Source organism: Sciurus vulgaris, assembly GCF_902686455.1.
Source record: "Sciurus vulgaris genome assembly, chromosome: 1".
NCBI classification, from domain to species: Eukaryota; Metazoa; Chordata; class Mammalia; order Rodentia; family Sciuridae; genus Sciurus; species Sciurus vulgaris.
Window position 1 is genome coordinate 86,425,522 of NC_136461.1, and position 13,506 is coordinate 86,439,027.

The window sequence follows — 13,506 nt, forward strand, 5'->3', positions numbered from 1 at the left end:
AATTGTGTGTCAGTGTGTTGTTCTTTCCCTTTTAAATTATGTGGAATCTTGCCAAGTAAAAAATAGTCTAAGAAGGGAGCCTATGACCACTTAAGACACTGTTATCAATGGAAAAATCACTTGATAAGAAGTTATCAGTGCTGGGTTTACTCATTCAACCTACCTAAATACTACCTGCCATCGAAAACTGTAAGTCAACAATTAAATCACAACTGTCAGGAGAAAAAAGTCCAAATAAATAATTTTTAATTATGATACATTACTTATTACAGTAAAAATTGGCATTTTCCCCTTCAAAAGCAGAAGCACCAGTCTTAGAATGTATGCATGTATGGTATTTTAAGTGAAATATAGCATAATATAATGTGCAAACATTATTTTAGTATAGGACATATTTTCTAAAAGTAATTTCACACACTGAAATCTGTTAGAATGGAAATAATGTCATGCTGAATAATAAAATAAAAACCCCCCTGACTTTCAAAGTCCTCTTCAAATTAAATATGGTATACTGCTGAATAGACATATGAAAAATTAAAAAGCTTAATTAGCCCAAAATAGAGGGTTTTCTTATACAAATATGACTCATGTAGAGGTTTCATTTCACATAGTCGCAGAGATTCTTTGAGAAACTAAAGTGAACATTTTATTTAAGAATTAATTTCTTCATCTGATCATCTCATTTTTATTGAGCACCTATTCTGTGCTGCTAGGCTTTGTTGCAGATGTTGGGGATACAGAAAAGAAAGACACAGTCCTGCCCTCGAGGAGCTCACAGTCTAGTGGGGGAAACAGGTTGACGTTGATTTTAAAATTATAAAAATTATTAGACAACTTTATAAACTTCTATTGTAATCAAACAAACTTTGGGTGTTATGAATGGATGGTAAAAAGGGATGATGTCCAATGCAGGGAAAAACCATCTGCTTCAATATCATGTGACTTCCGCGAAGGCGGTGATGTGGTTCTGCAAAAAGAAGCAATTACAACGTCAGTCTTAGGAAAACTCGTTCTGTAAAATATTTAGAGCTTTTAAAAATCATCATTAGCCTAATACAAAATTGCAGCCCAAGAATGTTTAGCTTGACAAAACACACAGTGTTATTCAACTAAAATCTGTGTATTATTACATAATTTCAGCTCTAATTATATATTTTATTTGATATTCTTAATTAACTGAATAGATTAAAATGTTATACCTGCTTTATTCAAAATTAACACCAAAATTTGGAGAGATAAAAATGGCAATGCCAGACATGTTAATATTCTGTTCAGTGTTAATGGAATTTTAATGCTGCCTGTTGGAGTTTCAGATTAATTGCTCCCTGTGAGACAGATGGCATAGAATGAGGTGGTGAAATGCTCAGACTGAAGTGGCATTTGTTAGTTGACAAAAATCTACTTCAATACTTTATTTTTGATGCTTGAATTTAGATTTAAGACTGTAATCTCTGTTTTTTACCCTATCCATAGAATTTTTTATAAAGCTCCTTTTTTTTTTAAAGCAATGAATTAAATATAAAGAAAACCTGAGAAATGACTAATATTTAAATAGCATCAGGCGTGCAATAGGCCATGTCATGGCTGCTGGAATATTTCAGTGAAAATTGGTATTACATAATGAATCATGCCACATTTGAGTTTAGGTCAAGATCTAATAAGAGTGACAACCTTTACAAATAACAGCAACATGACAAAAGAGCTCCACCATCACATTGTCCATTTGGAATGTTTTTAATAGTAGTTTTCACATTGGCTCTTTATTATACAATGGTATCATAAACAGAATTTCATATAATGAATGCATGCTATCAAATGTCTTCAGCATAAATGTAGTTCATTTCCACTTAAAGAGTTTTAGTGAGTTAAAACATACTTAAAATATGTGAAGAGATCATAATTTATTTTCCTTGAATTTAGGTATATTAAACCACAACTAGAAGAATATGACTGACTATAATTTAAGGCATTATTTTCCAGACTTGACCCATTTAATGCTAGAGAAAAACAAAATATTAGCAGAACTCAGAAATAAGCAGAGCATGCTGAGTGCTTCACTGACTCCTGATAACATTTTAGTAACTTTAGTTTCCCATTTAAAAAGTGCACAATAAAAAGGCTGGGTAACTCAGCAATTTATTGCTGTGTTTTCTTGAATTTTCCTTCCAAAAGCACAGACATGACTTTGGGACAAGAAAGATTTATCAGAGTTATGTAATCCACTATGACTGAATAAAAACCACAAGAACTGTGGAAAGAATACACTGCCATTTTATTTCCAGTGTCCCTGTGGGAACTTGAAATCAGTGAACTGAAAAAATACAATTTGATAGAAAGTGTTTCAGTACAAAACTGACATTAGTGTTACACCTCTGGTCAGGACCCAGCATGAAATAATTGCTAGAAATTTGTTAGGATAAAAATTGAAGATCAATCAGTTAGTGGCAAGTGGTGGGTAGAGAAGGTGTAAAGAAGAGACAATAAGAGAGAGGAAAGGAGATAAAAATGAAGAGAAAATAGATAGTGTTCTGAGGCCACTGGTGTAGGCTTTAGTGTTCCTGCTGTTGACCCAGATAAAGAGGGTACCGCTGGTTTATTAAGAATGCTGAAGATAATTCTAAGTGATGGTGACAACCAACACTCTAGTGGGTTGAATTAGGTGTCTGGTTGATATTAATAAGGCACAGAAATCATCAGGAACAAGCTATTGTGAGCAAGGCAAAGCTTGACCCAAGTGGAGAAAGGCCAAGTTCACTGGTGTACTAGTGTTACCTGGAAAGAGTCCACAGAAAGTGTGTCACTGTAGGGGAACACACGGTTTATCATTTAACCTGGATGTGGGGAAAGGTAAAAGAGGGTTATAAATAAACTGGAAGAGCAGACCTAAGTCAAGGCCATCTCAACAAAGGAATGTAAAAGTCACATTATGCTAAGATCTAAATGTGTCACCAAAAAACAAAAATGAAAGTTGGACATTTATCCTCAATGACTGTGAGGCTATGACAGCATTGAGAGGTGAATCCTAATGAGGTAATTAGGTCACCTGGGTGGGGCTTTACGGATGGATTAATGCCATTATTGTGACAGTGAGTTGGTTTTAAAAGGGCAAGTTCAGACCCTTTCTCTCCTCTCTCTAACTTTGCTTCCATCATGGGAGTATGTCATTTGAAGGCCCTTTCCAGATGCTGGCCTCTTGATCCTGGATTTTCCAGTTTCCAGGACTATAAGCCAATAAATTTCTGTTTATTGTAAATTAGCTGGTCTTTAGCATTCTTGTATAGGTGGCTTAGTAATGACGTATTGAACATACAACTGTAAGTGTGCTACTGAGATCCAGAAAATGCTGGGATTCAGTCTTGTGATTTAAAATCTCATGCTTTAGTGGCTATTCCAAACCAAGGAACATTACCCTTTTCCCATGCCAAGTCATTATCAATTTAAACTACAACGGTAACAGTTTATTTCCAGAATAACTACAGTTTTAGATCCCAGGGTTTTGTGGGAAACTCTTATGCTTTCTTCCTAATTAGCACTCTTCCCATTTCATATCACACATAAGTTTTAACATCTGAGATGATTTTCCTACTTGACAGGAATTAGAAGGATCCCACTTTGGGCTCACCATTTTAAGTTGGCTGTGGTTAGCAGAGAAATAAACGGATGAAAATAAAACATGGAAGAATGCATAGAGAAGAAAGGGAAATTTAATAAGTTCTCAGTACAATGAAAAGAATGCACAAAGAAGACAGGTGTCTCTTTATCAACTTCATTTTTAAGAGCAAATGAATCTATGCCCTAAAATGAAGGGGATGAATTACCTACTTGTTTATTATAGGCTTTTAAAAATAAGATTATTTTTGTTCTAGCATAAGGGTGATTTTCCCTGAAGGAATCTAGAGAAGGGACCAGATCATTATATAACAAGAAAATTATGTTATCATCTTTAAGACTATGATTTTATACTACATAATATTCATTAGTAAGGTATTTAAATACATAATTTGAAATACACAAATGTAATAATTATTTTTTATTTTTTTTATTTTTTACAGACTGCTTTATGATTTATTGTATACTAACAGGGTGCATCCTTTCATTTCTATGGTTGTACACGATGTAGATTCATACCATTCGTATAATCATACATGTACATAGAGTAATGATGTCTGTCTCATTCCACCATCTTTCATACCCCTCTCCCTCTTACTTCTATCTACGTAATCTAAAGTTCCTCCACTTTTTTCTCACCCCCACCTCGCCACCCCCATTATATATCATCATCCACTTATCAGGGACACATTCGGTTTTTGGTTTATTGGGATTGGCTTATTATGATATTGCTCACTTCCCCACCAATGTTTTTCTCAGTAATACAAAAAATAAAAATAAAAACTGCATTTCATATTTTCACATCACCTGTCTTGAGGATTGGGGTTCCCTATGAGGCAAGCCAAATGATAGCCAGTTTTTCCTTTTGTGTGAATTATTATTATTATTATTATTATTATTATTATTATTATTGCTGTTGTTACTGGGGATCAAACCCAGGGGTGCTTAACCACTGAGCAACATTTCCAGTCCATTTTTGTATTTAGAGACAGGCTCTAGCTGAGTTGCTTAAGGACTCACTAAATTGTTGAGGCTGCCTTTGAACATATGACCCTCCTGCCTCAGCCTCCTGTGCTGCTGTGATTACAGGCATGTGCTGCAGTGCCCCCCTAATTTGTGTGAAATCTTAACATGCAATACTAAATGCAATACTAAATCTTATTTCCAAATGACAATACAAAAAAAGCAGTAGGCAAACCAAAATCTCATGCATAGAAGTAAGTGGTCATATAATTATCAGCACAATTCCTGGTGCTGTCCACAATTACACGTAAAGAGGCTTAGGATGGAGATGATAGAACTGCAAGCCCAAGTAGGTGAAGTTTGGAATATGCTACATGAACTATCCACTAGAAAGTATTCACTCAGATCAACAGCAAACATGGAGCAAAATACTGAGTCCAGTCCTTGAGTGCAGGGGTCCCATGGAAAAGCAGGCATTTTCATTTAAAAAGTCTTTAGGATTCATAAATTTGGAAAATTCTAAAGTCTATAGTATGTCTATTTTTAATTTACTAAGTCCTACATGAAAATCTATTTTACTAATTATTTTGCCCCCCCCTTTTACAGAAATTATGCTCTGTAATGAATTCAAATGCTATTTAAACCAAACTATCATTTATTTATGGCATGAAAAATTGGTGATGACTTGTTATCTGAGTCACTTCCCTTTAAAAAATAGGGAAAATAATTAAAAGTATTACTCTAGAAAAGTGTGCAGAATTAAAGCTATAAAAATGAAATACAAAAGCCTTTATTAAGGGACTGTTTAGTTAAGGAATACTGAATCCTCAGTAATAAGTGAAAAATGAAAATATTTGAAAAATTAACAATAATTGCAAGCAATCTATAGTTTCTAGGCCCCTTTTGTTGTAATGGAGTCCTGCACAGAAGGACACATTTTTCTGTATTTGCTTTCGTTTTGCAACCCAATTCCAACTCCAGTGCGCTGTAGCGCACATACGTTTATTGCCTTAAATGAAGGTGTTCACAGTGGCTTACTCCTATTATCCAGCTGAAGAGCCTGGCCAGACAGTCTTTAAAGGACCTTCCCTGTGTATTTTCTTCTTGACCATTCTCAGAAGGTGGACTTTCAGACACCTACAAAATGTGTTTTACATATTATTTAAATATTTACTTCTTTATGTAGGAAAAGCACCAGTTTAAATTCTATGTTGTTACAGTTAGATCAAATGCTGAGATTGAATATTGTTCCAGTTGCATTCTTTCAAGATACTTCATTAAAACAAGATCAATTTTGGGTTTTAGTAAGTGGTTGTCATCAAGGAGGTTAGGTTTTTTAACCTGAACATAAATTAGGATCCATACATACAATGTCTTTAATTCAGTGATTTGTATCTTTGACCCCGTTGTTCAGGGAGTTGTATCACACAGGCATTCTGCAGTCAGATAGTTTGAATGTGCAGTGTTTGGATGTGGCCTCCAACACTGGACGTTTTCACAAACAACTTAACCTTCAGAGTCAGTTTTCTCATATGTGACATAAAAGATAATCCTATTTGAATACACTTTACTCTTATTCATATAAATGATATTTTATGTAAATTGATCCTTGCCCTATTCAAATATATCTACCATTCATTTACAATGTATAAAAACCATAGAAACAAGCTAAAAAGAAAAGTGAAAAGAGAAAAAGAAGGATGAGGAAGAGGAGGAGGGAAGGAGAAGAAGGAAAAGAAGAAAAAATAGTGAGATAAATCAAGAAGTTTTAAAAAAGGAATTGGCCAGAATTTTATAAATAAAAGTCACCATTTGTTTATTTGACCCTAAAGTCTACAATTTTACAAGTCTATATTTCTAACATCCAAGCAAATTTTAAAAGTCAAATGTTTTTTATAAGAGTTGGTGCAAACTTAATAGGTAACAAATACCCAACTGATACAAAGCAATTTAAACTACTTTGTTGCATAAATAGTAATCTTTGATTACAAAATAATCCTCCAAACTCTGTTTCTGTAACAGAATACACAAATATTTAAAAAATAAAATATTGTGCAGCCTGAAAACCACCTGAGGATTTAGGATAAGGAATCACTGTCTTATAATGAGACCAATCAATAATTCTCTTATTATACAGATGCAGCCCACATTTTGTCATTTTGTCAGGGAAGATAGATAACATAATCCCAAGTATTTATTTTGCTATTTGCTTTCTTACTTTATTCTGGTGAAGTGGGCACGAGAGAGAACAGAAAAAAACACTTTTACTATGTAGAGTACTATGTACTCTGTGACCTGACTTTGTCACATTAAATTTTCTTTCTGGTAGGTACACTGTGAAATTTGTGGGAGTGTTTTCAGTAAACAGAGATAAAGACAGGTCCTTGTCAGAAGAAACTATTAGTAAAATTCAGACTTGAAGCTGTGAAATTGGTTGTAAAATTCACATTAAATGATTTGTTATTTTAAGAAGTTGGAGATATGGAGACACAAATACTAAAATGTGACAGAACTAGAGTTTTCTTGGAAAAGAAAACTCTTTGGGACCATTTCTCACCATGTAGTGGTTCTGTTTCAGTACAGAATTTTGTATTAGTTCAGAGTTTTAATTCCATTCAGGAATTTCCTTATGTACTCTTCGGAAAGGGGGCTGAAAGCTACTTTCTGAGAGAATCATTTCTCCCTAGAGAAGGAAGAACTCTCTAGGCAGCTTTCTCTGATAAGCTAATTAAGCTAAAGGCAAGCCCAGTTTTTACTAGAGCATTAGCTACAGATCTTATGACGTATTTTCAAGTCCTGAGAAGCCAAAGAAGAGATGGCTTTCCACACTAAATCTTTAGGGACACTGGTTCTGATCCATGACTTCATGTTAAGAGCTTTAAGAAAATACCGATGCACCTCCCAAGACTTGGATTTAATTGATCTGAGGCATGGTATGATAGCTGGAATTTTTTAAAGGCTCTCTGGATGATTCTAATGTGCAGCCAGTATTGAGAACCACTACATTAGAAGCTCTGCTGACCCAGCTAGATCCGGGTCAATTCTGGCTCCATATTCAACTCACCCAAGTTGTCTGATACATTTCAGATCCTCAGACCCCAAGAAGAGTCCACTGGATCAGATTCTTTGGGCTTGCATCCCCAAAGTTTGCCATATTTGCAAGTGTTTATAAGTAATGGACTCCCTTTCTTTCACATGAGTGTGAGTACCACTGCCTGAAGGTATAGAAAAGTGATTGGTTAGTGAAGTAGACATTGCCAGGCATATGAAATCAGTTCTTTTTAAAAATGTAAACACTGTAAAAAAAAAGTATTGCCTTAAAAAAGCAGTACTAGTAAATGATTCTAAAAAAGTTCCTTGTGTTCAAAACATTGGAGACCAGCTACACATCATAAGCTTTGCTCAGAGCTTCACAACACCTCAAGGCTGAGAAGGGCTGCAGGAAAGACTTCTGCTTCACTTCAACTCCACATTTTCCAAATGCATTGACAAGACATTTCATGTCAGTCCATTAATACACATATATTTATGGTACTTGAGGGACGTGGGAGTCCATGTACTCTGTCTTCTAATTTTCTTGTCTTAGTCCCATGACCTCTATTATCCAATAGTCCTTGTTTTATTCTCAATAATAAATTACATTAGGAGTATAAAATTCCAATGTACCTCCTGTCCAAACTGCTTCACACTACACAGTTTCCTTGACCATGAGGGTATTTCCTGACTGCTAATTTATCCATCTGCTTGAATCTGTCTTGCTCCTTATGAATTCCATTTCTTCCTCACTCATTCTGGATCCCATCCTTGATCACCTGAAAACACATGATCAGCATCCTGCCAAATACAACCTTTGCATGAGTTGGTTTGTCTATCTGGAACATTCTTCTCTTTCATCCTCATTTGCATAATGATCCTTGAGATCTCCCTTCAGTAGAAGTTGCAAGCATTCTAAATTTAGATAAATCCCTGTATTTGCTTCTTTAGTACAGCCATCATCACAGTCTTCTGTTTTTGTTTCCAAAATGGTCTTTCTCCCCACTACACTGTAGGCTGATGAGTTCTGGAAAATATATCTCAGTGTTTCTTATTTGATGCTCGTTTCCTTTATTACAAAACTGACTACATACAAAATTTTGTTGTACATAAGAACTGATGATAAGGTAACTCATTCATAAATAGCACACAGGTCTTTTTTTACACTAGTATTTTAAATAACTAGATTCTTATTTCATTTCACTTTGGCTTTTCAAAATAGTTTAGATTTGTTCAATAAGCAGCCCAATGTTATATGACAGAGAAGAATTGGGGAGATGACTAATGGACCAACTTCATGATAAATTCTTGCATGACCAGAAGCTGATGAAAACTCATTTAAAAGTTTGCCTATTTTCATAAAGAAGCACCAGTTGTAAAAAATCTGACAAGCCAAATCAAGATACATTTCAGAACCATTCCAAACCACAAGTGCTCTCAGCTAAGACAGTCTATAAAATCTTTTTTACAGGTAAATACTGATAAGCAGATGATGATACATAATGGGGTGTGGGAGGGAGGCAAGAATGGAGGAAGGAGGGACTGTATAGAGGGAAAAGAGGGGTGGGAGGGGTATGGGGGAAGAAAAAAACAACAGAATGAATCAAACACCATTACCCTCTGTAAATGTATGATTACACAAAAGGTATACCTCTATTTCATGTACAGACAGAGAAACAAGATGTACCCCATTTGTTTACAATAAAAATAATTTTTTAAAAAAGGCAATTCAATGAATAAAAAAGGTAGATATACATTTACCATATAAGCCATATAATCCACCAGCGCCATATACTATATACTCTTAGGTATATAGAGAAAAGAAAGAAAAATAGAGATTCATACAAAAACCTGTACATGTGTGTTTATATCAGCTTTATGCACAAACTGCCCCAAATGGAAAACAACTCAAATGTCTTTCAATTGGGTAAACAAGCTATGGCACATTCACATGACAGAATCCTATTCAGCAATACAAAGGAAGGTGGGGGAGGCCTGTTGATGCTTGTAGGAAAACAAGTCAGACTCAAAAGGTCATGTGCAGTATCAGTTCATTTATAGGACAACCTGGGACAGGCAAAACTGTAAGAACTGAAAACAGATTACGGGTTGCCAGAATGGGAACTGAAGGAGTCGCTGGTAGCAAAAGGGGAAGAAACATTTTGGAGAGACAGAAATGTTCTATAACTTGGTAATGGTGATGATTACATGATGATATGTGTTTGTCAGAACCCATTGAGTGTACATTTTTTAAAAAGGGAACTTAGGGCATAAATTATGCTTCAATGTGCCCAAATTTTGAAACATTAGGATGGCTGGTCACGAACTAAGTATAAAGACCCACTGGTGTCTATAATCTGGTTTGTCAGTTATTGGATTGTTTCAACATCTGATTGTTCACAAAAGAAAATTACAAAATGAATTTATTGGAAAACATTCAAATAACATCAATTAAAATGAGACACCTCATTTATTTTTGGTCTCGGAGACTGATGAAGATTATGAAGAACAATATTCTCCATTGTTAGAGAGGACAGAAACATTTGCATTAAACCAAAAGTCTTAATAGTATTCATTCTCTTTGTTTTAGCATTTCCTCTTTAGTAAATTTATCTTAGATTTTAATCGATTTACAAATATAAATATATTAGAGCTGTTTACCTTAGTATTTGTCTATAATTGTGGAAAATTGGAAGTAGAGGCAATCTTTCATACTTAATAAAAGTAATGGTTATATAATTGATATGGATTATAATCTTCAGTGTATTTTTGTGTGGCATGGTGATTATGAGTTTGGTATCTGAAATGACAAAGATGCAACATATTTCCATGAAAAAGAAAAATATGGATTTGTATTCTTGCTTTAAAACGTGGGCCAGCTGTGTGACCTTGGGCATGTTACTTAACCCCTTTATGTCACTTTTTCTGTAACGTGGAAGAAAGAAGCACTCATATGATTTCTATAAAAACTTAAAATGATATTTTATGTGTGATGTTCTCTGTAATTTGAGACACACATTAAGCTCTAATTGAAGATTAGCTTTTACTGTTATGCTTGACATGATTATTGTATTTATTGATACATATATACCACAGTGTATTTTTAAGTAAGTAAAAGAAGGCTATAAAAGAGATCCTACAGGGAGACTCTGCTGGTGCACAAACTGCACCCCCCCACACCCAATCTCCCAGGTTCTTGAAGCTTGCAAATGTTTCCAGTGATTACTCTGATGAGATATGGGTACTTCCCATTAATTTTTTGTTTTGCTAATTGAATTTTATATTTTGTTGTAGTTTTTGTGGTGCTGGGGATTGAACTAAGGGCTAGAGCATGCTGGTTAAGCACTGTACCACTGAACCACACGTCCAACTCTGAATATTCAAAGTTTAAACAATAACTCGAACTTTTTACTTTTTGATTCTTTAATGACTACACACACAAAAAAATACAAATGGTTGGTTCTTTCATAAGACTGGTCATTGTTTAGTTTATTTTCCTAGTTTTGGTAAAAATTTTACATTTTCATTGCCCAAGGTTTTCATAGTATCATGGTGCCCCTGACTGATTCCAAAGGACTCTCAGTGGTTCTAGGATGGTGCATGCTGAGGAAACAGAGGGACTGAGCAGCTGGGAGCAGTTTCCTGTGAACATCTAATTATGTAAGCATCAGGAGTGATTTTTAATCTATCATTGTTTATTTTCTCCTTAACTAATGGTTGAATCATGTCACTTTAAGATGCAGATATCAACTCTCTGTTCACAACAAATGAGATGAGAATACTTGTTGTCTATATTCCAAAGTAAATCATTGAAATATGCATTTATAAAAGGCCTGTTAGATAACTGGAAAAAAAATCTGGCTTTTATTCTTTGTGTAGTACATTCTGATTCATAAATAGTGTGAAGAAATAAATACTAAATATATGGGTGCACAAACTAGAAAAATGACATATGGCAAAGGAGTAACTAACTGTGCTAGTATTTTTAACCTAAAAATGTTAATGCCTGTTGGAATCTTAAAGCTTCCATTTTCAATGTACTGTTTTAAAGCGAAATTAAATTTAACAAATGAGAACATAGCATGGCATGTAAATGTTGATTACTTCAAATATTTTCCATAAATGTGCAGAGCTTAGATAAAGGAATAGTGCCAAAAATATGAATATATTTAGTTCCACTAAATATTCCAATAACTAATTACTAATAAAGTTGTTTTGACATAGTCTTCTATAACATGTATATTGCAGTTCAGCAGCCCTGTAAAACAAAGATGTGCATCATAGGAAAACAACTGAATCGTAAATACATTGCCAGAGTTATTCATGCACAGCATTCTAAAGCCTCAAAGAAATTTATCACAAAGTACATGGTAATGTGTAGTCATATTTGTCTTGGCAAGAAATCACAATATTGTTTTGCTGTTGCTATGGCCCTAATGTATGCATTATTTGATACTGTAATATTTGGAGCCACATGTGCTTGTGCTTGAAACTGACCATCTGCATAAACTTTTAAGTCTATGAAATATGTTCATAAAGGTATCCTAGTCTGAAGTAAAAAAGAAATCCCATTAAGAGAATTCTTAATTTTTTCATTAAGGAAAGTGTCTAACTCCACCTTCTTACTACTTAGAAGAGCTGGGTTACAAACCAAGGATTTCTAGCTGCTAAATCCTAGCTATCTTTCTACTCCCTTCCCTGAATGAATTTCAACTACGTTTCCCCTTGATTCCTGAAATCCAATAATCTGCAAAGATCAATGCATATGGTTACCTGGGTTATTGTGAGTTCTCTTATAATCTTGCTATTCATATAATTTGACTTTGCAGTTGCCATGGGAATTAAACATGATAATTTCCATCTGATAGTACATACTCATTTTGACATTTCTAGATCTTTGGAATTGTCAATACTGCCTACCACTTTAAAGTCAATGCTTCAGTTAAGTAGGGTATGCTTTTACATGATGAACTTCATTGGGCTAGCAAAAAACCCCTTATCCTAAATATATAACTAAATACAAACTCTTCTATTATAAACTATTCCTGTAATTACCTTCTGTTTCTTGTTGGCAACAGGAAATTTTCTTTGATTCAACTGATTAATATCACATCAACCAAATAGAATACAATGCTTGCATTTAGATGAAACAAATATTTTCTCAAAAAGTACTTTTTATCCTTGGATCTACCCACTTTAGCTTTCAAAGTTATTTCATATCAGCTACGAATGTCTACAGTGGCCTGCAATAACTGCCTTAATAAAATAATGTGGATATTAATTCCTCTTAGGTCTATTGGAAACATTCCATTTTCTTTCAAATCCTATCCATTTATTTAGTTTTAAATATTTCTGTGTCCTGTCGGATAAAATGCCCTTTCCTTCTATTTTTGATGGGGAATCAGTTAAAATGGATCATTCATACATCGATTTCCATGTATTTACCTATGCCTACCTGAATGTCAGCATCAGGCTTCAGAGTGACAGCAAGTAGGGGCAAAAGAGTGGGAAAGGCTCAATGGTTGGCAACAAAGTGCTCACTGCTTTGCTGCTGGGATGAATGTAGTATGACCCAACAGGCTCACTGGGAAGGAAATACCAATGTGCACCTTTCCCATTTGAGGTGTGAAGAAGATAAATCTCTGAAGACAGGACAGAAAAATGCCACAGAGGAGGGATTAGCATGCTCTTTGAGGTGAGAGAGGGGTTCTTCATGACATCCTGGCTCACAGCCCTTTTCTACTGTCAATCATTAGGATAGTTAGAAAACTCCTGTGATCAGAATCAGCACCTGACTGAAAATGGACTTGGCCAAATGATACCTGGCCAGTCAAAAAGACATGGCATGGCTTCATTGAAATCAGTCCATATTGTCTGTAGCATTGAACTGAACTTTTATAA

The 13,506-nt window shown here is 34.7% G+C and overlaps 1 protein-coding gene across 7 annotated transcripts in view; it reads right to left on the reverse strand.

Moving 5' to 3' along the window:
• Window positions 1-229: 229 nt before the first annotated feature.
• Window positions 230-13,506, reverse strand: part of PLPPR5 (phospholipid phosphatase related 5) — a gene marked incomplete at its 3' end in the record, with an annotated part of 289,985 nt that continues 276,708 nt past the window's right edge. For 6 of the 7 annotated variants that reach the window (XM_079117716.1, XM_079117714.1, XM_079117718.1 and 3 more), the window contains one exon: window positions 230-967. In XM_079117716.1, coding sequence (XP_078973842.1) covers window positions 935-967 — 33 coding nt within the window. Of the gene's footprint in view, window positions 968-5,574; window positions 5,710-13,506 lie in introns of those variants that run through there. The other variant, XM_079117720.1, reaches the window with a different exon arrangement.